The sequence below is a fragment of the Rhodnius prolixus genome, unplaced genomic scaffold (assembly GCF_049639745.1).
Source record: "Rhodnius prolixus isolate KJV_2025 unplaced genomic scaffold, Rpr scaffold_9, whole genome shotgun sequence".
Lineage (NCBI taxonomy): Eukaryota > Metazoa > Arthropoda > Insecta > Hemiptera > Reduviidae > Rhodnius > Rhodnius prolixus.
The window spans coordinates 18,405,000-18,429,609 of record NW_027411604.1 but is presented as its reverse complement, the minus strand read 5'-3'; the positions used below and the strand labels follow the sequence as shown (position 1 = coordinate 18,429,609).

At 32.6% G+C, this 24,610-nt stretch overlaps 3 protein-coding genes across 7 annotated transcripts in view; 2 read left to right on the top strand and 1 right to left on the bottom strand.

Moving 5' to 3' along the window:
- spoon (A-kinase anchor protein spoonbill) overlaps positions 1 to 24,610 on the top strand; it is a 191,940-nt gene that overhangs the window by 61,545 nt on the left and 105,785 nt on the right. Inside the window, exon 1 of one of the 5 annotated variants that reach the window (XM_074127615.1) lies at positions 16,217 to 16,546. The exons of the other annotated variants lie outside the window; for them this stretch is intronic. The gene's annotated coding sequence lies outside the window, so the exon portion shown is untranslated. Of the gene's footprint in view, positions 1 to 16,216; positions 16,547 to 24,610 lie in introns of those variants that run through there. 5 annotated transcript variants of the gene reach the window in all.
- On the bottom strand, positions 2,144 to 5,107 carry LOC141454069 (uncharacterized). The gene is made up of 2 exons (XM_074127869.1): positions 3,157 to 5,107; positions 2,144 to 3,041 (listed from the first exon to the last, which is right to left on the bottom strand). The coding sequence occupies exon 1, from the start codon at positions 4,712 to 4,714 to the stop codon at positions 4,091 to 4,093; it is 624 nt and encodes a 207-aa protein (XP_073983970.1). The 5' UTR covers positions 4,715 to 5,107; the 3' UTR covers positions 2,144 to 3,041; positions 3,157 to 4,090.
- Positions 5,116 to 8,910, top strand: LOC141454068 (uncharacterized). Its single transcript, XM_074127868.1, has 2 exons — positions 5,116 to 7,208; positions 7,324 to 8,910. Exon 1 carries the CDS (start codon positions 5,651 to 5,653, stop codon positions 6,272 to 6,274), a length of 624 nt encoding a protein of 207 aa, XP_073983969.1. The 5' UTR covers positions 5,116 to 5,650; the 3' UTR covers positions 6,275 to 7,208; positions 7,324 to 8,910.

Here is a 24,610-nt window from a genome sequence, read left to right as displayed (position 1 = left end):
TTCACATCATTCAAAAAGCTTGCCAACTTAGACATCTGAAAGAAGAATATTATATGAAAGTATCACATCATTATCAAAATATTGTTTCAATAAAAAAAAAGTATTATTACTTACCTTTGAAGTATGAAGTTAACCTCTCGAGCTGTGGGCAACGAATGACGAATTACCTTACAAGCTTCACTACTTTACCGTTACGGATGTCCCCCCCCCACTCTAAGACGTCACTTATAGTTAGCCAATAGAATTGCGTGCTTGTTTTCTCTCTCTCTCTTGCAAGTGTCTCTCTCTCTATAAGGTGAATCATACCTCCCACCTTTGATGCAGGACTCAACCTGTCCGTTAACTTTATATATGTTTCTTAGAAAAAAACAATATTTTGGAAACTGAACTTTGCCCTTATTAGCTTTTATTGCTTTATAAATAATAAAACTTTGAATGTTTTGGAGACTTAAAAACTTACTTTTTAAAAAATGTTAACACGCTTGCACAACATGTTTGAACAGGCACTTAATAACTTACTTTTTAAAAAAATGTTAACACGCTTGCACAACATGTTTGAACAGGCAAGTAAAAATAATGATGACTCATACCATTGTCATATCCTCAACGAGCACAAACATGCTCCAACAAGTCTGGACATGTAGCCAGCTGCCTCTTTCGCTTTAACCGTTTTTTTTTGTTATTATGAAGTTAAAAGTAAATTGAACTTTGAACTTTTTAATAAAATATAAATGTTTTAATTTACTTTTCTTTATTTATCACATAATTTGTATATGGCTTAATATTGCTCAACTTGCATGTCTGAGCTTGCCCTGTTTGAATTGGTCAGTAACTAACTGATGTCTCCCACCCTTGGGCATGACGTCACTTATTGTTAGCCAATAGCATTTCGTGTTTTTATGAAAATGTATTAATTTTCAAATTATCTTCAAGAGAAAAAAAAGTTAAATTACCTGTAAAAAATATAAGTAAATCTATCTTCGTATTATTTATATTCTTATTTGTTTTTTATTTTTAGTATCTATATTGTATATCAAATATGTATATGTAATTGTTTGTGCAATATATATAACTTGATATATTTTGAAATATCGGAGCTCCGAACGCTAAGGAGTCAAGATTAAAAATGAACTATATTGTGCCTAGCAAGAGATTAACATGCCTGCACATGCCAGGCAAAACATGCAAGCGCAGGTCTGAAAAGTTTTGTGTCTGTGCTCCACTAAAAAAAAAAGGCCTGCTCTGACATGCCGTTTTCAGACTTTTCTTTTTAAATATCATTATTCTTTTTAATAATTTATTTTATTTCATTATAATGTATTTATTCAAATATTTTATTATTTTATTTTCATGTTATTCATTTTTTTTTTTTTCAATGTATATTTTTTTATATAAATTATTTTATTTTATTATTTATTATTTTATTATCATTAGCAAGAAAACAGGGGAAGAAAAAATGAAATAAAAATTTTCTAAATGCATTTTTTTTTTTATTATTAAAAAAAGAAATTAGAGATATTCACATTTTTTTTTTTAATATAATCATTTACATTATCAGTTTAACCATTACTTATATACAAACATCTTTTATACAAATACAATACATATATTAAAATTAAATTTTTCTTAATACATTTGAAATTAATATCCAATGTGAAAGAGCATATACATGAAAATGGGTACACATCGTCGGAGTCTTGTTATGAAGAAGACACTGAGTACCATCGTTAAATGGTCTTAATTGGGAAATTTGAGGGCAATCGAATTCTTCTAGGTTGATTACGTTTCCACAATAATGATTTAAAAATTGTTTTTTCTGGAGTCCTTTTACAAAGATTTTGTTGTAATGGGTAAGATGTTTGTGTAGAATAGCATCTAATTCCACATAGTCCACCTCTCCTTCTTCCCATTTAATTTGATGAAAATTTCTAGTTAACCATGAATTTACTCGATAACTGAATGCATTTAATGACAGATTTTCTGGCGGTTTAAACAACCAGTGTCCACTTGAAAGATTCTCCATGTCTAAAATAGACAATTCTTTCACGATATACAGTTTTGAGTTGTCTATGAAGCACTGCATGTCTACGACACACGCACCCGACGAGGTTATGATTGCAATTGATACAACTGAATGAAATTTTTAATCGAACTGGCTTGTCTTAACATGTCCCAACGTGCACAAACATGGTATTGCAATTGATACTTCTGAATGAAATTTATAAGTAACTGGCTTGTCTTAACATGTCCCAACGTGCACAAACATGGTATTGCAATTGATACTTCTGAATGAAATTTATAAGTAACTGGCTTGTCTTAACATGTCCCAACGTGCACAGACATGGAATTTATTACATTTTCCTCTAAATAATTAAAATATTTTTTTTTTATAAACTTAATTTTTCTTTCATTTTTTTTTTTTAACTAAATTATTTTTTTAATAATTTTATAACAGAAATCTTGCACTAAAAGTATTATTTAAAAAAAAAATATATATCTTCCAGTTTTACATAAATTAATTTCTTTCATTTTTTTTTTTTAAACTAAATTATTTTTTCTTTTTTAATTTTATAACAGAAATCTTGCTCTAAGAGTATTATTTTTAAAAAAATATATATATCTTCCAATTTTACATAATTTCTTTCATTTTTTTTTTTTATATATATCACATAAAAATAAAAATAACTTAAATAAAAATAAAATTAAAATAACACTTAAAAGAATTCCAAATCATATCGGCGATTTTTTATTCCTTTATAGAGCAAAGCTATTTTTCTGTTTGTAACATCATACTCGTCGATAATTTCTTTCGTAAACATGTCGGTGAATCTATTTGGCAGGAAAACTATATTTGGTTCGTCCTCAAACTGTGTAGGTCCAACATACGATCTGATGTGTGCTATTATGGCTTTTCCATATTTAGTGTTAATCTTATCAAATTTAACTATTTCATAGCTAACTCCTACGCGAAGGTCGGCAAGCCTACCAATCTGTGAGGAGCTTTGGTTAGCATCGTTGAGGTACGCTGCCAAAGTCGACATCTGAAGGGAATTTTGAAAAAAGTACATATGTAATTAGAAAAATAATATTTTAATTCAATCACTGTGAAGTGTATAAAGATTTATGTAAGTATAAAATAGTAGTATAAATACTTACTTTTAAGTATTGATAAAATTTAATTTAATCCGCCTGGGTCGAGTTCTAGAGAAGAAATGATGTTGAATCCTTTATCCTATACCCCCACTACCAGTCACAAAGCCGACATGTCAGTGCAAGTCTAATAACTAGTTCAAAATTCAATTGCTAATACAGTTGTGCATAAACATGTTTACACCTGCATAGACCTGATTAGCTTCAGTAATCATTTAATGCATGGGTTTTGTAAATTGTACGGAATACAAAAGTAATGATAGTAGTTTTAAGCACTCATTGTACATAATTTATTTTGTCTCTCAATTAAGATTACAAAGTAGAATATAAATATAATTACCATTAAAACTTGAAGTTGCTCAAAGAATAAAATAATGTTATTATCCAGAATATGGTCAAATATTATGGAATTTTGTACAGATTCTTAAGATTTAGCAATAAATGCAAGTGCTTATCATCGTCGTTGAAGGTTAATACTACTTTTTTCATGTCTCACCAGATTTTATTATAGGTGCTTGGAAAAAATTATGATAATAATCGGTATTGACAAATTGAATTTCACAATATATTATTTTTTATGAAAGACTTGCTTCTTTTTTCATCTCATTTTGCTTGGAGTAATCAATGACAATATAAAATGTTACAAATTAATTTGGTGAAAAGGATCTAAGAACTGTGAGCTAGCCTGTCTTTGAATTTGAACTATACATGACAACATAAAATATTCCCAGTACTACACAGAAGTACTTAATTATAATCTGTAACGTAATATTATATAAGAAAAAGTTTTTAAAAGAGGGTAGGCATGAATGAATACATAACTCAAAAGGTAGCGTACTATTTTTTCATATCTTAGGAAAAAAACTGTCACTAAATATTTTCTTCTTCTTTTTTCTGGTGTTCGTGTCGTTTATGGCGAATGAAGAAGGCTGGATGAGATCTAGCAGTTGTTGCCTAAAGGTTGGAAATGATTCACTCTTAAGAGGACTCCATCGAACTTTTTGATTGTCCATCCACTTTCCTTAAGTGAGGATTCCTCCATTTCGGAAATCATCTTATCAAAGCCTTCTCTTAGAGACTTTTCAATAGAGGAGTCTTTGCAAATTATCTTGTTTTTTGTCTTGAATGCGCAATTAGTTGTTTCCTCTTTCATATTTTCAAATGTAGCCTCCAAAACCAAATTATATTTTATTGCGGTTTTATCGCCATCCATGGCACTTTCAATCAGTCGATGCAATGTTTCTTGCTTACCTGCTAGAAACTCCATTACATCAACTTCTCCAGAGCACGGTATGAAGAAGGTTCTCAGAGTTCCACCAAACGACGATTCCACTTCGTATAATTGTCCTTGTGCGGCGTCCAATCGTGCTTTTTTGGTTAAGTTGGCCGGCGCTTTCTGTCCACAGCTACGAATGTGACAGTTTAAAGTTTTCTTAGTAGAATAAAACTCGCCGCATGCCACACATTGGAAACGAGTCTGACGCTTCAGACATGTTTTTTCATGGCGTTTATTGGAAAATGCTCTTGAAAATATTTTATTGCAATGGCTGCATTCAAAAGACATAATGATAGAATTATTTGAACAAAGTTTAAAAATTAAGAAACAAATCTGTAACAAATTGTATGCTCAACTTAAGAATGTATGAATGCTGTAGCTTAGTAGATATAATTGCGGTTCTTGAAATCAAAGGGTTTAAGTGTACAAGTGTCTAACGAATTAACAGCTTGCGCACAGTCATAGAACTAATAAAAAATGCATACTTCGCAACACTTTTATCGTGCAAGGGATTAAAATCGATATTAGCGTTTCTGTCGGCAAAAAAATAATAAATAAATCTAAGATCTGAACTGGTGGTAACATGCATGTTATAGCCCCCCCCCCCCCACTAACTTAGGTTAGGTTATGATAGTGTAAGTTGCGTTTGATTAGGTTGGATTAGGTTAGGTTAGGTTAGGTTAGGGTTCGGCTAAATTATCGAATTTACAATTAAATAGGCTAAATTCGATAACTTAGACTAACCCTAACCTAACCTAGCCTAACCCAACCTAATCGAATTTAACAGTACTAAATTGTATTTAATTGTAAATTCGATAATTTAGCCGAACCCTAACCTAACCTAACCTAACCTAATCCAACCTAATCAAACGCAACTTACACTATCATAACCTAACCTAAGTTAGTGGGGGGGGGGCTATAACATGCATGTTACCACCAGTTCAGATCTTAGATTTATTTATTATTTTTTTGCCGACAGAAACGCTAATATCGATTTTAATCCCTTGCACGATAAAAGTGTTGCGAAGTATGCATTTTTTATTAGTTCTATGACTGTGCGCAAGCTGTTAATTCGTTAGACACTTGTACACTTAAACCCTTTGATTTCAAGAACCGCAATTATATCTACTAAGCTACAGCATTCATACATTCTTAAGTTGAGCATACAATTTGTTACAGATTTGTTTCTTAATTTTTAAACTTTGTTCAAATAATTCTATCATTATGTCTTTTGAATGCAGCCATTGCAATAAAATATTTTCAAGAGCATTTTCCAATAAACGCCATGAAAAAACATGTCTGAAGCGTCAGACTCGTTTCCAATGTGTGGCATGCGGCGAGTTTTATTCTACTAAGAAAACTTTAAACTGTCACATTCGTAGCTGTGGACAGAAAGCGCCGGCCAACTTAACCAAAAAAGCACGATTGGACGCCGCACAAGGACAATTATACGAAGTGGAATCGTCGTTTGGTGGAACTCTGAGAACCTTCTTCATACCGTGCTCTGGAGAAGTTGATGTAATGGAGTTTCTAGCAGGTAAGCAAGAAACATTGCATCGACTGATTGAAAGTGCCATGGATGGCGATAAAACCGCAATAAAATATAATTTGGTTTTGGAGGCTACATTTGAAAATATGAAAGAGGAAACAACTAATTGCGCATTCAAGACAAAAAACAAGATAATTTGCAAAGACTCCTCTATTGAAAAGTCTCTAAGAGAAGGCTTTGATAAGATGATTTCCGAAATGGAGGAATCCTCACTTAAGGAAAGTGGATGGACAATCAAAAAGTTCGATGGAGTCCTCTTAAGAGTGAATCATTTCCAACCTTTAGGCAACAACTGCTAGATCTCATCCAGCCTTCTTCATTCGCCATAAACGACACGAACACCAGAAAAAAGAAGAAGAAAATATTTAGTGACAGTTTTTTTCCTAAGATATGAAAAAATAGTACGCTACCTTTTGAGTTATGTATTCATTCATGCCTACCCTCTTTTAAAAACTTTTTCTTATATAATATTACGTTACAGATTATAATTAAGTACTTCTGTGTAGTACTGGGAATATTTTATGTTGTCATGTATAGTTCAAATTCAAAGACAGGCTAGCTCACAGTTCTTAGATCCTTTTCACCAAATTAATTTGTAACATTTTATATTGTCATTGATTACTCCAAGCAAAATGAGATGAAAAAAGAAGCAAGTCTTTCATAAAAAATAATATATTGTGAAATTCAATTTGTCAATACCGATTATTATCATAATTTTTTCCAAGCACCTATAATAAAATCTGGTGAGACATGAAAAAAGTAGTATTAACCTTCAACGACGATGATAAGCACTTGCATTTATTGCTAAATCTTAAGAATCTGTACAAAATTCCATAATATTTGACCATATTCTGGATAATAACATTATTTTATTCTTTGAGCAACTTCAAGTTTTAATGGTAATTATATTTATATTCTACTTTGTAATCTTAATTGAGAGACAAAATAAATTATGTACAATGAGTGCTTAAAACTACTATCATTACTTTTGTATTCCGTACAATTTACAAAACCCATGCATTAAATGATTACTGAAGCTAATCAGGTCTATGCAGGTGTAAACATGTTTATGCACAACTGTATTAGCAATTGAATTTTGAACTAGTTATTAGACTTGCACTGACATGTCGGCTTTGTGACTGGTAGTGGGGGTATAGGATAAAGGATTCAACATCATTTCTTCTCTAGAACTCGACCCAGGCGGATTAAATTAAATTTTATCAATACTTAAAAGTAAGTATTTATACTACTATTTTATACTTACATAAATCTTTATACACTTCACAGTGATTGAATTAAAATATTATTTTTCTAATTACATATGTACTTTTTTCAAAATTCCCTTCAGATGTCGACTTTGGCAGCGTACCTCAACGATGCTAACCAAAGCTCCTCACAGATTGGTAGGCTTGCCGACCTTCGCGTAGGAGTTAGCTATGAAATAGTTAAATTTGATAAGATTAACACTAAATATGGAAAAGCCATAATAGCACACATCAGATCGTATGTTGGACCTACACAGTTTGAGGACGAACCAAATATAGTTTTCCTGCCAAATAGATTCACCGACATGTTTACGAAAGAAATTATCGACGAGTATGATGTTACAAACAGAAAAATAGCTTTGCTCTATAAAGGAATAAAAAATCGCCGATATGATTTGGAATTCTTTTAAGTGTTATTTTAATTTTATTTTTATTTAAGTTATTTTTATTTTTATGTGATATATATAAAAAAAAAAAATGAAAGAAATTATGTAAAATTGGAAGATATATATATTTTTTTAAAAATAATACTCTTAGAGCAAGATTTCTGTTATAAAATTAAAAAAGAAAAAATAATTTAGTTTAAAAAAAAAAAATGAAAGAAATTAATTTATGTAAAACTGGAAGATATATATTTTTTTTTTAAATAATACTTTTAGTGCAAGATTTCTGTTATAAAATTATTAAAAAAATAATTTAGTTAAAAAAAAAAAATGAAAGAAAAATTAAGTTTATAAAAAAAAAATATTTTAATTATTTAGAGGAAAATGTAATAAATTCCATGTCTGTGCACGTTGGGACATGTTAAGACAAGCCAGTTACTTATAAATTTCATTCAGAAGTATCAATTGCAATACCATGTTTGTGCACGTTGGGACATGTTAAGACAAGCCAGTTACTTATAAATTTCATTCAGAAGTATCAATTGCAATACCATGTTTGTGCACGTTGGGACATGTTAAGACAAGCCAGTTCGATTAAAAATTTCATTCAGTTGTATCAATTGCAATCATGACCTCGTCGGGTGCGTGTGTCGTAGACATGCAGTGCTTCATAGACAACTCAAAACTGTATATCGTGAAAGAATTGTCTATTTTAGACATGGAGAATCTTTCAAGTGGACACTGGTTGTTTAAACCGCCAGAAAATCTGTCATTAAATGCATTCAGTTATCGAGTAAATTCATGGTTAACTAGAAATTTTCATCAAATTAAATGGGAAGAAGGAGAGGTGGACTATGTGGAATTAGATGCTATTCTACACAAACATCTTACCCATTACAACAAAATCTTTGTAAAAGGACTCCAGAAAAAACAATTTTTAAATCATTATTGTGGAAACGTAATCAACCTAGAAGAATTCGATTGCCCTCAAATTTCCCAATTAAGACCATTTAACGATGGTACTCAGTGTCTTCTTCATAACAAGACTCCGACGATGTGTACCCATTTTCATGTATATGCTCTTTCACATTGGATATTAATTTCAAATGTATTAAGAAAAATTTAATTTTAATATATGTATTGTATTTGTATAAAAGATGTTTGTATATAAGTAATGGTTAAACTGATAATGTAAATGATTATATTAAAAAAAAAAATGTGAATATCTCTAATTTCTTTTTTTAATAATAAAAAAAAAAATGCATTTAGAAAATTTTTATTTCATTTTTTCTTCCCCTGTTTTCTTGCTAATGATAATAAAATAATAAATAATAAAATAAAATAATTTATATAAAAAAATATACATTGAAAAAAAAAAAAATGAATAACATGAAAATAAAATAATAAAATATTTGAATAAATACATTATAATGAAATAAAATAAATTATTAAAAAGAATAATGATATTTAAAAAGAAAAGTCTGAAAACGGCATGTCAGAGCAGGCCTTTTTTTTTTAGTGGAGCACAGACACAAAACTTTTCAGACCTGCGCTTGCATGTTTTGCCTGGCATGTGCAGGCATGTTAATCTCTTGCTAGGCACAATATAGTTCATTTTTAATCTTGACTCCTTAGCGTTCGGAGCTCCGATATTTCAAAATATATCAAGTTATATATATTGCACAAACAATTACATATACATATTTGATATACAATATAGATACTAAAAATAAAAAACAAATAAGAATATAAATAATACGAAGATAGATTTACTTATATTTTTTACAGGTAATTTAACTTTTTTTTCTCTTGAAGATAATTTGAAAATTAATACATTTTCATAAAAACACGAAATGCTATTGGCTAACAATAAGTGACGTCATGCCCAAGGGTGGGAGACATCAGTTAGTTACTGACCAATTCAAACAGGGCAAGCTCAGACATGCAAGTTGAGCAATATTAAGCCATATACAAATTATGTGATAAATAAAGAAAAGTAAATTAAAACATTTATATTTTATTAAAAAGTTCAAAGTTCAATTTACTTTTAACTTCATAATAACAAAAAAAAACGGTTAAAGCGAAAGAGGCAGCTGGCTACATGTCCAGACTTGTTGGAGCATGTTTGTGCTCGTTGAGGATATGACAATGGTATGAGTCATCATTATTTTTACTTGCCTGTTCAAACATGTTGTGCAAGCGTGTTAACATTTTTTTAAAAAGTAAGTTATTAAGTGCCTGTTCAAACATGTTGTGCAAGCGTGTTAACATTTTTTAAAAAGTAAGTTTTTAAGTCTCCAAAACATTCAAAGTTTTATTATTTATAAAGCAATAAAAGCTAATAAGGGCAAAGTTCAGTTTCCAAAATATTGTTTTTTTCTAAGAAACATATATAAAGTTAACGGACAGGTTGAGTCCTGCATCAAAGGTGGGAGGTATGATTCACCTTAGAGAGAGAGACACTTGCAAGAGAGAGAGAGAGGGAAGACAAGCGCGCAATTCTATTGGCTAACTATAAGTGACGTCTTAGAGTGGGGGGGGGACATCCGTAACGGTAAAGTAGTGAAGCTTGTAAGGTAATTCGTCATTCGTTGCCCACAGCTCGAGAGGTTAACTTCATACTTCAAAGGTAAGTAATAATACTTTTTTTTTATTGAAACAATATTTTGATAATGATGTGATACTTTCATATAATATTCTTCTTTCAGATGTCTAAGTTGGCAAGCTTTTTGAATGATGTGAATACAAGGTCTGTGGGCATTGGCAAATTATCAGATCTAAGAACCGGATACTCATACGAAGTGAAGCAATTCGAAAGAATCAACACTAAATTTGGAGATGCCATCGTTGCCCATTTACATTATATTGGCCCGACAATGGACTACCCAACGAGGATCTTCCTTCCACGCAGATTTGCGGCAGTGATAACTGATGAAATGGTGGAAGATTACCAACAATCAAAGAAAAAACTGTTAATAATGTACAAAGGCTTTAATAATGGAAGATATGACATAGAATTTAAATAAAATTTATACTGTGAAATAAATGTTATTATTTTACTTGTATACTTCCGTTAAATAAAAATAAAATGTTTTAATTAATGTTTGTTCATTCTTATTTTTACTTTATACACTTATAAATAAAGAAAAGTTAATTAAAACTTATTTATATTTTATTAATAAGTTCAAAGTTCAATTTACTTTTAACTTCATAATAACAAAAAACGGTTAAAGCGAATGAGGCAGCTGGCTACATGTCCGGACTTGTTGGAGCATGTTCAGGTAATCACACATAACAAAAAAACGGTTAAAGCGAATGAGGCAGCTGGCTACATGTCCAGACTTGTTGGAGCATGTTCATACAGGTTTGTATAGTTGGTAAACGGAAATAATAATAAGATATATGAAAGTTCAAAGTTCAATTTACTTTTAACTTCATAATAACAAAAAAAAAAAAAACGGTTAAAGCGAAAGAGGCAGCTGGCTACATGTCCAGACTTGTTGGAGCATGTTTGTGCTCGTTGAGGATATGACAATGGTATGAGTCATCATTATTTTTACTTGCCTGTTCAAACAGCTGGCTACATGTCCAGACTTGTTGGAGCATGTTCAGCTATGTTGGCATATATATAAATTAACAAGATGTGGAAGGGAAAGGGGGTGGCTTGCTACAGAGACCTGTCCAGAGAGGCAATCAGTTGGAAAAAAAGATGCAATTCTATTGGCTAGTTAGAGTGTGACGTATTTGTGGTGGGGGGTTAATGCTAGTATCGCAGTCCAAGTGTCAGTTCGGGTTTAGTTTTCAGTGAGTGTAGGTCGCGTCATCAGCAGCGGAAGCAGCCAGGTGGAGGGGGTAAGTAAATAATTTTTTCTATTACCTAAAGTGAGGTTATCCATTTTTATTTAAGTTGAATATTTTTGTGATAGTGGGGGTAATTTAAATAAAAAAAAAAAAAATTCTTGGTGAGGGGGGTTAGATTTTTTAAAAAATAATTCCAAGTTAAAACATAAGAGAACATTCAAAACTAGAGTAAGCGAGACTACCACTGTGGCCGACTGGTGCAGATGACGTGTCTATCAGTACGAAGGTTGTAGGATCGAATCCCAGGTAAGTAAAAATAATTAAAAAAAAAAATCCCCTCCTGTCTATCAATGGGCGAGGGGGGTGGAGGTATGAGGTCCGCCATCTTGTGGTCATCAGCTGGTACGAGGTCGGCCATCTTGTGTACTACAGCTGTTAGGAGAGCCGCCATCTTGTAGGAGGAGCTTAAGAGGCCAACGAATACGACGACCTAGAGGTGGTGGGGGTAAAGGTAGGTGTCATGTGATAGGAGTAGGGCTAGGGTGGGGGTAATGAGGTGTCGTCGAATTCGCTGATTGGTCAATTAATAAGGGTGGGGGTAGGAGTGGGGGTAAAAGGGGTGTCATCGAATTCGCTGATTGGTCGATTAAAAGGGTGGAGTGGGGGAAGGGGCGTGGCCTAAAGCCCTCGTCGAGTTCGATGATTGGTCAATAAGGTGGGGTGGGGGTAGGGGGCGTGGCTTAAACCCTCGTCGAAATCGATGATTGGTCAATAAGGAGGGGTGGGGGTAGGGGTGGGGGTAGGGGGTGGGAGGGGAGGGGATGGCCGCCATTTTGTATTTTAGGTGCGCCAGAACCGCCAAATCCTCTCTACTAGTTTTTATCGGTTGCAAAACACCAAATTATAACCTGTACCCTTAATACTATGCTTCAATATATTTTGATTATGATTCAAAAAACAGTAATCAAATTTAAACATTTAAATGCTGCGTTATCTTTTAAGGTACTGAACTACCTTGATGATTTTCTCTTTAAATGTTGAAATATACTTTTTTGTTACACTGTAATATTACGTTAATCAAAGAATTGCGTTCGTGACAAATTTTTGAAATTTGATTCTGTGCAGGAAATACTCTTTACTCCCTCTCCTAAAAGAGGTGTTTTAGAAGATAATGATTGTTTGTGAGTGTTTATGTAATACATAGTGCTTGTTTTTGAGTGTTTATGTATACATAGTGCTTGTTTTTGAGTGTTTATGTATACATAGTGCTTGTTTTTGAGTGTTTATGTATACATAGTGCTTGTTTTTGAGTGTTTATGTATACATAGTGCTTGTTTTTGAGTGTTTATGTATACATAGTGCTTGTTTTTGAGTGTTTATGTATACATAGTGCTTGTTTTTGAGTGTTTATGTATACATAGTGCTTATTTATTCATTTAATGTTGTACGGACTAGAGCTGTGGGGTTCAGCCAAACCTACAAATTTTATAAAGAAATCATTTATTTTCTTCATTACTCGCTAAAGGAAATTGTTGCACTAATCTGTCAAAAATAATTATAAATACAACAAATATCGGGGCACAGGGGAGTATACTTGGCCACGTTCTCTACACAGTATACACGTTAGACAACCCTCTACAAATACTCTGTACATATGCAGACGATACAGTCATACTAGCTACAAGTGCACATCCTTCATCAGCTTCATACAAGTTTCAAGACACACTTACATAAAATAGAATCCTGTGCATAGAAGTGGTGGATTAAAATGAACCCACATAAATGCCAGCACGCCACGTTTACTCTCCGGCGGGGCTCCTGTCCACCTGATCCTCTTCCTTGTACAGGATCTGGGTGCGCTACCTTGGGTTCTACAAAGACAAACGACTCTTGTGGAACCAACACACTGGGCTTAAAAGACAAGCAGTGATAGAACGTGTAGTACTACTTTGCAGTACTTCTTGGACGACGCTCTAAATTGCCCATAGAACTCACAACGTTTAATGTACAAAACTATACTCGAACCTATGTGAACTTAACGGACTAGAGCTGTAGGGTTCAGTCAAACCTACAAACATACGGACAGTACAGGAAATTTCAGTCAAAACTTCTCCGACAGATAGCTGACGCTCCTTTCTACGGTGACTAATCTCACTCTTCAACAACGACCTCAACATTCCCTTCATAGACCAACTCGCCAAGATTAAATATCAAAAATTCCATACAGCTCTCTCCAGTTGCTCCAATCCTCTTGTACTGTCTCTCGCAGACTGAATCGCAAGTGGCCCCGCGACTTCCTTGAGGTCTGAAGACCTAAAGATCATTATATCCTGTAAAGAGTGCTACCACTGGGTAGTTTCTCTCCTCCTGCTCTTCAAGTACCAATTAATCTTAGTACTTCCTGATTTACTTATTGTATATTATGTATATACAGATTGTAGATAACTAATAAATTATTTTGAAATAATAATAATGTTAATTTTTTTGATTTAAACATGTTATAATGTTGAAAATTTCGTTTTCAATCTATTTAGAGAGGGTAAAATACTATTTTGTGTTAACCTTATTTAATATTCTCGGAATATATTAAGAATGTTTTGAGACTACAGGTTTTATTATTCTGTAAATAACGTACGTAAATTGTTTATTTAAAGGAATTTAAAAAAAAAAACAAATTTATTAATTAAATATTTTAGTAAAATGTTGCCAACATTTAACGTGTTTTACAAATCATACCCAACCAACAATTGTGTTTTTTTTATAAAAGAACAAACAATGAAAATGAGATAAACAGAAAATTACGCGTTTTACTTTCTTTTACTGTAATTGTAGATGTCACTCTGTTCTACAATAGAACTTTTAGGTGAATAACTTTAGCTTTAAGTTGCCTCAAAATGTTGGTTGAAATGGTTTTTTTCCCCCCTCATTTCTAACCGGTTTCTGATTCTCACTACAAGCAGAAATATTTTGAAAATCCCGAATTATCAGGAATGGATACGGTTAATGTTTTGAATGGAAGTGATTGGCCATCTTTTATTGTAAAAATTTATACATTTATTTATAAAAATCTAAAATGTTAATTGAGACAATTAAATTTAAAGAATATCAAAATAGATATTTCTGATAGCTGTTGCAAATAAGGAAACTAGTAAGAGTTAAAATTGAGTTTATTTGCTTATTTTTATTCAAGATTTATTTTTATTACATTTTCTATTCTTTTAGTAGATTTCTCATGTTAGTTTATAGAGGTTTATGAGTTTGTTGCTTATTCACATTTAGTTCTGTTTCATTCAAACTATCGATTGGAATCAAAATGATTTTGTATATATTTAACCTCTTGCGCTATTAATTAATCAGCAAAAATTTGTGCCCATCCTACTGGGGAAAAAAAGCAAAATTGCTTTCAATATGGCATTGACTACTTGGTAACGGTGTTACATTTTGTCTCATAACTTCAAGCATTGATTTCTCTATACCGGAAATCCTCAAGAAATGCCATACTTTATTATTATTTGGTTCATTTTGTCCACACCCCAAACAGTTCCATATTCTTCGTCTGAAATTCTAGATTTTGTTGTCCGAAATGAACAAACAATATCGCTAGATTCACTACCCAGTCTCCTCATCATTGCTCGCTTTCTTTTTGAGAGTGGCCGAATAATATCCACTACCTTCGCTATCATTATCCGATTTTAGGGGTCTGAATAAGGATAATCTTACTTAAAAATAACAACGAAACAATTATTTGTATTATTCAATTAATTATACCGCGTTATAAATCTAATATCTACGACTAAATAAAAAAGGCAGTTCAGTGTAATTGCACTAATTGCACATTTTGCATAACGGTGTTTAGTTAAGAGTTAAGTACAGTTTTACCAACACGAAAAATATTATATTAATAATATAATATAAAATGTAGCAAGTAGTACAGCATCTCAGAAAATTTAGTAGACGTGCGATGCACGGTATTTTTCAGTGTAGGAAAAAATTATCAAAAGACTTGTACATTGCACGCCAAAATAGCGCAAGAAGTTAATTTAATAATTTTGCATTAATTCTTAACAGGACTGTACCAACTGTTATTTCATCTTATGTTTGTAGATGAATAAAATATGTAATATACAAGGTATTAATATTCAATAAGGATTATTATTGCTACTGCCACAATTTAGGGTGACAGGGAAATTTCCCTGCATTACTTACAAGTTAGGGAAATTTAGTTTTTATCTAATAATTCTTTTGTTGTTGACACTAACATAATGATCTGGGCATCCGGACGAGGAAGTTAACAATACTTTCCCTCCAATGTCAATATTTATTTAAAAAGTAAACAAAAACAAAAAACTTTAAACAAATGAAGGTTTCAATGTGACTCACAGAATGTTATTAAAAATTTGTGCCAAAGAGATATTCACTGCAGTATTTGTGCCAAAGAGATTTTAGTAAAAGATGTGCAATAAATTTGCGAGTATTGGTAATGTAGTACCTTTTTTTATTTATTTTTTTAATGTTTCTTTAAATTAGAGAGAGATGTTTATGTTTTTAGAGAGAAAGTTTATATAAAGATTTGTGAAAAATCTTTATATATGAAAATAAAATATAATAGAATGAAAGTAAGAGGGTGAAGTTATTATAGCCAGTTTAGTAACCAGTACGTTCGGGGAAACGTCCCAAAGAGAGGCACAAGGTGCTTGCTGCTGCTGTCTAGATTGTTGTACAGTTGTTGTGAGCATGCGTTGTTGTAGATCCCCGGCCACGTGGTCATCCCCTCTAGCCGGCTTCCAACCTGGTAACTTGTCAGTATATTCTAGACACTCGAAGTCTGGACTGTGTAACTGAAAACTTGTACTACACGTTACCGCATTTTTCTTGGAAAGTGATTTTTTTCTTTTGCTACCTTTATCTTTGATTTTTTGTTTTCCTTTTTAGACCATTTCTCTGATATTCTAAAGTCTATACACCTTTTTCTTTTTTTACTTGTTAATTTTAAAAGCCTAAAAAAACAAAGGGGAACATCGATCTTTTGGGCAGAGCAGTGTGGTTACCCTTTGGCCGTCAGATAGTTTGTTCGCTCTGCAGTATTTTTATGGGATTAATTTCTTCAACAGCCATGAACGAGGTAAGTTGCCTTAGTTATCTGCCTTTATAAATCCAATTTAGTCAACAATTATTTGCTTTCCAAGCAACTTAGTAGTTTTTTTTTTGTAATATTATTTGAAGATTATTTATTGAATTATTGTTCTAAGGTTTTATTAATAAGGTATAAAAGGGATATTAATGAAAACAGAGATGCTTGTAACTAATAAAAGAAATTACGTCTTAATCATTATTTTAATTATTTTTTAAGATAATATAACATAACATATGTTCAAATTAATTAACTTAATCTGCGTTGTTGCGAAAAAAAGACGAAAAATTGCAATTATAAACAAGGATATGCATTTTCTTTTAATGAAAAATTTGGGCATTTTAAACCTTATTTCGGAAAAGTGAAATTACTCTTCTTCGTGCAGTTTTTGACGATCTATCCCCTCCTCCATAATTTTACAAACTGAAGGAACAGTTTTAATAAGAATTTTACCTTGCCTTAAATTTTATATTTTATTTAATTTATTGGTAAAGAATAATAATAATTATGTTTTTTTGCAAAAGGAGCTACCCCTCTTGACTAATATTGCATAGCAAACCTCCCCAGTTAGGTAGGGTTCGACTCCTTTGTGGCAGTGATTTAAACTTGCGTTTCCCAATTAGTATAGTATTGAATGAAAAAAGACAGAATTTTTAGCTAATAAATACGAAACGGTGGAAAAATTGTCCGCTATTTTGTATAATTTTTTGCCCGCATCGAATTTTGCTTAGGTTATTGCGGTAACAGCTGTTGAACACGTGGTGTTCGGTGTTCGGTGTGATGTTTATTGAATGAAGTATTCCACCTTAGAGTGAAATCTTTGTCGTTAGTTAAGATTAATATTTCTTTTCAAATAAGTTCATAATTGAAATTTTATACACAAATTTTTCTCCGAACTTCTTTATTAGAAAAAGTCTACTCATTTTGTATTTATTTTCTCATTAAGCGGCTTAAGAGAAAATATTGTGCTCGAGTCTAATTTTCTGAATCAGAATTTACTCGTAAGAAATATCCGTTTAAAGCCCATTGAGACCCCCCCCAAAAAAGCGATCCTTTTCGATTCACCAAAGGTGGTTTTCCGATACATTCCATCAATTTTGAGTGCAATACTCCTCCAGCATTGATGGTTTCACCCTAGATTCAGCTGTGGAATCCCAAACGAAGTCCTACCCAAACAGTAAGCATTACTTCTTTTTTAGTTTTTTTTTCGGATCATCAAGACGGCTTTAGCTTGTGTCGCAGAACTCAAAAATGAAAAAAAATACGCATAAAGTTATAATTCAATGTCTAAGTTTAATTGCTCTAACGTACCATCTGTCCATCTTTACTGTGGTCACACTAGTTCTTCTTGCCCTAGGTAGTGGTTCTCTAAGTTCTTTCCTCTTTCGGATCACATGAATCCCATTTTAACTGGACAGACCAGAGTGGTTTATGAACTTGGATCACCTATAACCTAACAAATATTAATAAGAACTGAATTTTTGTAAACAAAATCCCAAAATTTGAAGACTGGCCATTTCACTAAATAGACATTTTCAGTATATTCCGTAACAACTTGATCATCTTATTTTCAACTTGATTTCACTTTACTTCATTTTGTTGACAAAAATCCGCATTCAGCATCTATTTCCGGCAATTATTCAGCTCTTAATGCCCTGAAATATGATGTTTAGGCACGTTAATATGGTAAACCACAGATACCTGACTTATTTTTTAACTTTAAAAAGGGATTTTCACAAATTTTTGTGAGTCATTGAATCCTCTCTTTAATGGTCATCGTAAATTTTACCATTTTATTTGTTTTTAAATGTTTTTTACTGTAGAGTAAGGGAGTACAGTGGTACCTCGGTTTTCGTACGACTTGACTTTCGAACAAATCGGTATTCACCAAGAAATTCGAGAAAATATTGTCCTGAAATACGAACAAACATTTGGAACTCGAACACCCGAGATGAGCCGAGTTGTTTTTATATTTTTACACTTTTAGATCTTATTTCTTGTTTAGATACCTTGTTTTTACATAAAATATAAAAATTAGGCCAGTAAAACTGGCATGTGTCTGGGGCTTATAAACGAAATAAACTACATAGTTTACATTATTTCTAATGGGATAAATTGTTTCGGCTCTCGAAATTCTTCGGAGCGAATTAAGGTCGAGAACCGAGTTACCACTGAATATCTTAAAAAGGCGACAGCTAAAGTAGTTGCAAATGTAAATTTCAGAGCTCAAAAAATTGCTAAGTTTTCCAACCATTTTGGTGTAGTGCACTTCATTTGATATTTCTTACCTTATGATGGCCATTTTTAGTGAAATTAAATGTTAAATTTTTGATGGCCAAATATCTCAAAAGGTAATTGAGAAAAGATGCAACAATACTTCAGTGTTTAGAAGAATAATTGCGTAAATATGAAATATCTCTTATTCATGAAGTGCATATTATTTCAAATTATGGTTAAGACCATATTGGTGCATAACATCACTGCATGCATGTTTTGTTGCCACTCTTGGACCATGATTTCTCATTTTCAGCCATCATCATTGGTAGATTATTTATCAGTTCAGAAAGAATTCCGCTTTAATTACACTTCCGTCTCATCCTAAAATTGTTGACCTAGCTTTACTGAATCGATTTACTAGTTTTTCAAGTTTTTGATTCCACAATTTATCTTATTTTCCTGATAAAATTTGAATAAGTACACTTCTCAGCTTATCTAGAAAGTGTCTAGTGAATATTTTTGGACTTAACTCTCTATTAAGTATTTTTAAGCATTAAATGTGTAAACTTAAATTGCAAATTTAAAGTAAATTGGCTGACCAGAAATGTTTCATTTACGAGGGTCGTTTGAAAAGTCCGTGCAAAAATAAAAACACTTAATTTTTTGGGGTAAACCTTTTTTATTTTTCAACATAGTCTCCTTTTAGGCTTATACACTTCGTCCAACGCTGCTCTAGTTTGTTGATCCCTTCCGAATAATAGGATTTGTCCGTCTGAAAAATAGCCATTCGTTTCTGCAATCACCTCCTCGTTTGAATAAAATCTTTTTCCCGCCAGCCATTTCTTCATATTGGGGAACAAATAGTAGTCCGAGGGAGCCAAGTCTGGAGAATAGGGGGGATGTGAAACAAGTTGGAACCCTATTTCCATTAATTTTGCGACCACAACTGCTGAGGTGTGAGCTGGTGCGTTGTCGTGATGGAAAAGGACTTTTTTGTGGGCCAATCGTGGGCGTTTTTCTTGCAGCTCGGTTTTCAAACGGTCCAATAACGATGAATAATATGCACCTGTAATAGTTTTACCCTTTTCCAGATAGTCGATGAGGATTATTCCTGGCGAATCCCAAAAGACAGACGCCATAATCTTTCCGGCCGAAGGAACGGTCTTCGCCTTTTTTTGGCGCAGATTCCCCCTTGGTAACCCATTGTTTAGATTGTTCTTTGGTCTCAGGAGTGCAGTGATGTATCCATGTTTCATCCACAGTGACGAAACGACGGTTAAAGTCCTGCGGATTCTTCTGGAACAGCTGCAAATCGCCCTTGCAACACTTCACACGATTTCGTTTTTGGTCAAGCGTGAGCAATCGCGGCACCCATCTTGCGGATAGCTTTGTCATGTCCAAATGTTGATGCAAAATATTATGTACCCGTTCATTCGAGATGCCCACAGCACTAGCACTCTTCTGTCATCCATCACCATATCATGGATTTTATCAATGATTTCTGGAGTAGTAACCTCAACAGGGCGTCCAGAACGTTCAGCGTCACTTGTGCCCATATGGCCACTCCGAAAATTTTGAAACCACTTATAAACTGTTCTAATCGAAGGTGCAGAGCCACCATAATGTTTATCAAGCTTCTCTTTAGTCTCCTGAGGCGTTTTGCCTTTCATAAAGTAGTGTTTAATCAACACACGAAATCCTTTTTCGTCCATTTTTTTGAAAATCACTCGACTTCCTCGATTCAAACGAATGCCAAACACAAAGAAATAGACCGATCTGGCTGAAACTTGGTGTGTGTGTTCTTCCAAGAGATGCTACTAACTAAACATAACCTCGATACGCGCCAGTGGTGCTATCTCTCTGACTTTGCACGGACTTTTCAAACGACCCTCGTATTAATAAATTTTTGATGCAGTTGTTAGCGTATTTTCAACAAAATTAAAGTTGTCTCGTACTAATTTTATCAATTTAATAAAAATAATAATAATTATAATTGACATAAAATTCGGGTTATGGTTATGGTTAAGTTGTGTTCCCACTAGATTTGTCTTGAATATTTGGAGTATACAAAAAGGTTAGACAATTACTCGTGATTCATACTTATTTCTTAGGGAATTTCTGTTTTATTTAGAAGTTATATGTCAAGATTATTGGGCAGGTTGTGTTGGAGAGAGTGCTGCATTTATATATATGGACGAACCTAGAAATAAGCGACCTGTAGGATCATTTGCCAACTTGGCTATCGTTTGCGGAACTACTAACTCTCGGCAAAAAATAAAATAAAAAAAATTTAAATAACATAAAATTAAGAGCGTACGTTGTTTTTTTTTTTGCTACAGTTTTAAATTTATCCCAAACATACTGTGCATGTATGTGTATGTATTTACAACAAACATCAATCATATTGTTCTGGTTAATTATGTCACCGCTTTGTTCCATCGGCGAGTTGTTATTTTTAAATTTTTTAGTAAAGCACGTGGCATTTCTCCTTTCTTAAATTTCAAATTCTTTATTTTGATTTATTTATTTGCAGTTTTGAAAATAAATAAAGTAAAAAAACAAAAAGTACTGTCTATAATAAATAAAACTTTATTTATTTTTTGATTAGGCACTTATTTTTTGCAATTTATCAATTTTCATCAATTTTGAATTAAAACTAAAACCAGATTTTTGTTAACTATATTATAAACTCAATAACTATGCAAATTTTCCTAGCTCAAAAAAGTTTTGGAAGATTTAGTGTTTTACTTCTACTCTCTTCTAATATTTAACAAGAGAGTATATTTAGGCGGGGCTTAACGTCCAACTACCAATTAGGTGGCGTGGATGGAAGCGAATAGCAAACATACTTTACTGTGAATTTCTTTTATTAACTATTAAATAAAATCCAAGGCCTAAGACCGGGGAATCGATCCCAGTACCACAATGCATATTAGCTTCACAGATCTCGCCTCTCGGCAGATCTCGCTCGGCTATCGTGGCGCCCAACAAGAGAGTGTGGAGGTACTTTTACTGATCTAGTTACCAATTTCCCTCTTGAAAAGTGTGTAATGGCAAGATGTTATTAGATTAACTCTTCTTAAATATATATATATATTTTTTTTGAATAAAACAATATTTTAGAGAATAGAATTTTATTATCTTGCATCTTCACTTGAAATGAAAGTTAAACCTCGCTTCAACGCTCTACCTCAAATTGAAAAAGTGCTTGGCCAAGTCCATTTTTGACAGCCACGGACCGACATCGCATTTACCGTTCATTTCGTTCGTAACTTTCAACACATTTAATATTCCCCTTTCTTCTGGAATTTGAAGTTAGAACCCTTTTAGATTTGAGGAGAAAAGCCTTTCGTTTTCTAATGCGATTTTAGAAAATTTGACATCTTAAATCTTTCTTCTTACCAGCAGTTACAAAATATTTATAATACTGTCGACTCTCGATAAATCGAAATCTAAGGGACTACAAGAAAAATTCGAATTATCGAGAGTTCGAATTATCGAGAAGTTTGAATTATCAAGAAGGGAAAACAAAATTCGAATTATTAAGAGTTGTTATTATGTATATATGTATGTACATACGTATATTGAAAATACGTATGAGCTTACCTAAGTTTTAGATATGTTTAGCCTCAGGTAAAAAAGTAAAAATAATGAAAACGACAAAAAGAACAAAAAAATTACATATGTATTAACATTTCAATAAATAATAATATACATATGTACCTAATTAAAAAAATGAAGAACAGTTTTTTGTTTCAATGTGGCTTGACTTAGTCAAGTGACTTAGAGTTGTAGAAAGCGTTGATGGTGGAATATTGAGAGTTTTGGCGATATCTTTTTTTTCGAACCACTTTTCACGGCCGCGATAACTTTTTTTTTGTGGGACACAGTAAGGGAGACGTACTTCCCATCGTGACAAACTAAGAAAGAGAATTGGGAAGTTAAACTGGGCTGAAAGGAGGGAAACATTACGCAGGAAATGAACAATAAGCGGAAAATGAGAAGTAAACATTACTAGGGAAAATTCGAATTATAAAGAGGGGAATTATAGAGCCTTCTCTCGCCCTGTTGTTAAGAAAAGAAGTTCGAGTTATCGAGCTTATCAAAATACACGGCATTTTTTCGATTTACCGAAGTTAACAGCTGTAGAGTTCGAATTATCGAGAGTCGACTGTATTCTCTTATTTTTTTGGCCCACCAATTGAACAAATCCTTTTCAACAGTATCAAATTATATATTCAATTATGTAAATCCAGATTTTTATTAATGAAGCATTTCAAAAAAGAAAGCATTAGCTCACTTTTTAGCATTCTCACGCGTAAATCCCAGATTCGAATGCAGGTGTTGCACTACAACAACAAAAAAAAAAAGCCATGGGCGCCAATAATCTTAAATGTGGACGCACTTTTAATTAAGATAAATAAAATAATTGGCAAAAATTAAATAAATAATTACAGAAGTAGCAAAATTAAACCTTGATATTTTTAAATTATATCGACTTGATTGATTGCAATTCATATTATTAATTTTTGTTTACCATGATACTAACTTTACATCACTTATCTTTTTATTAATAATTTTAATATTAATTTGTATAAAATAATTAGTTATGCAATAAACTTTGTAAGGCAGAGATACTTACGAAATATTTAACTGTAATATTTCATTTAAACAAAAATTGCTGAACTAAGAGAGAAATATTGCAAATATTTAATAAAGAAATTAATAATACAATTCTAAATATTTGTATATAACAAAATATAGTACAGAAAAATGGTGAAATAATTAAATGGCGGTGAAAACAGGTATTGTTTTCTCTATATTATATAGCCACTATATAATATCTGTTTTCAGTAGAGTAATTAGTGTTGCTCGGTGGATTAATTATTCATATTTTCCGTACTTAAAGTACTCATCTTAGGAAATCTAATTTTTATCAGGTAATTTTCTTTTATATTATTTGAATGCAATAAATTGCATTAGAGGCAGCTGCTAAAAAGTTGGAATCAAATTTTTTTTGGTGATCAAATTCGGTATGTTGCAAAAAATTTTTTTTAGTATTTCCGGCTAGCCTACTTCTTTTAAAATTCGGAATTTATTGCGCATGTTGAATTGTGACGTTTATAGTTACAAATTCCAGTTCGTTAAAAATATACGTTTTTAACTGTACTTTTACCGGATGTATAAAAAACAAAATTTTTGGGACATCCTTCCTTGTGTCTATCCCTCTTCCTGTGTCTTGAGTACGAGGGTCGTTTGAAAAGTCCGTGCAAAAATAAAAACTACTTAATTTTTTGGGGTAAACCTTTTTTATTTTTCAACATAGTCTCCTTTTAGGCTTATACACTTCGTCCAACGCTGCACTAGTTTGTTGATCCCTTCCGAATAATAGGATTTGTCCAAGTCTGAAAAATCTTTTTCCCGCCAGCCATTTCTTCATATTGGGGAACAAATAGTAGTCCGAGAGAGCCAAGTCTGGAGAATAGGGGGGATGTGAAACGAGTTGGAACCCTATTTCCATTAATTTTGCGACCACAACTGCTGAGGTGTGAGCTGGTGCGTTGTCGTGATGGAAAAGGGACTTTTTTGTGGGCCAATCGTGGGCGTTTTTCTTGCATCTCGGTTTTCAAACGGTCCAATAACGATGAATAATATGCACCTGTAATAGTTTTACCCTTTTCCAGATAGTCGATGAGGATTATTCCTTGCGAATCCCAAAAGACAGTCGCCATAATCTTTCCGGCCGAAGGAACGGTCTTCGCCTTTTTTTGGCGCAGATTCCCCCTTGGTAACCCATTGTTTAGATTGTTCTTTGGTCTCAGGAGTGCAGTGATGTAT

Bases quoted from the DNA above. Each gene is read 5' to 3' on its own strand.
- LOC141454068 (XM_074127868.1), top strand. From the start codon at position 5,651: ATGTCTTTTGAATGCAGCCATTGCAATAAAATATTTTCAAGAGCATTT.
- LOC141454069 (XM_074127869.1), bottom strand. From the start codon at position 4,714: ATGTCTTTTGAATGCAGCCATTGCAATAAAATATTTTCAAGAGCATTT.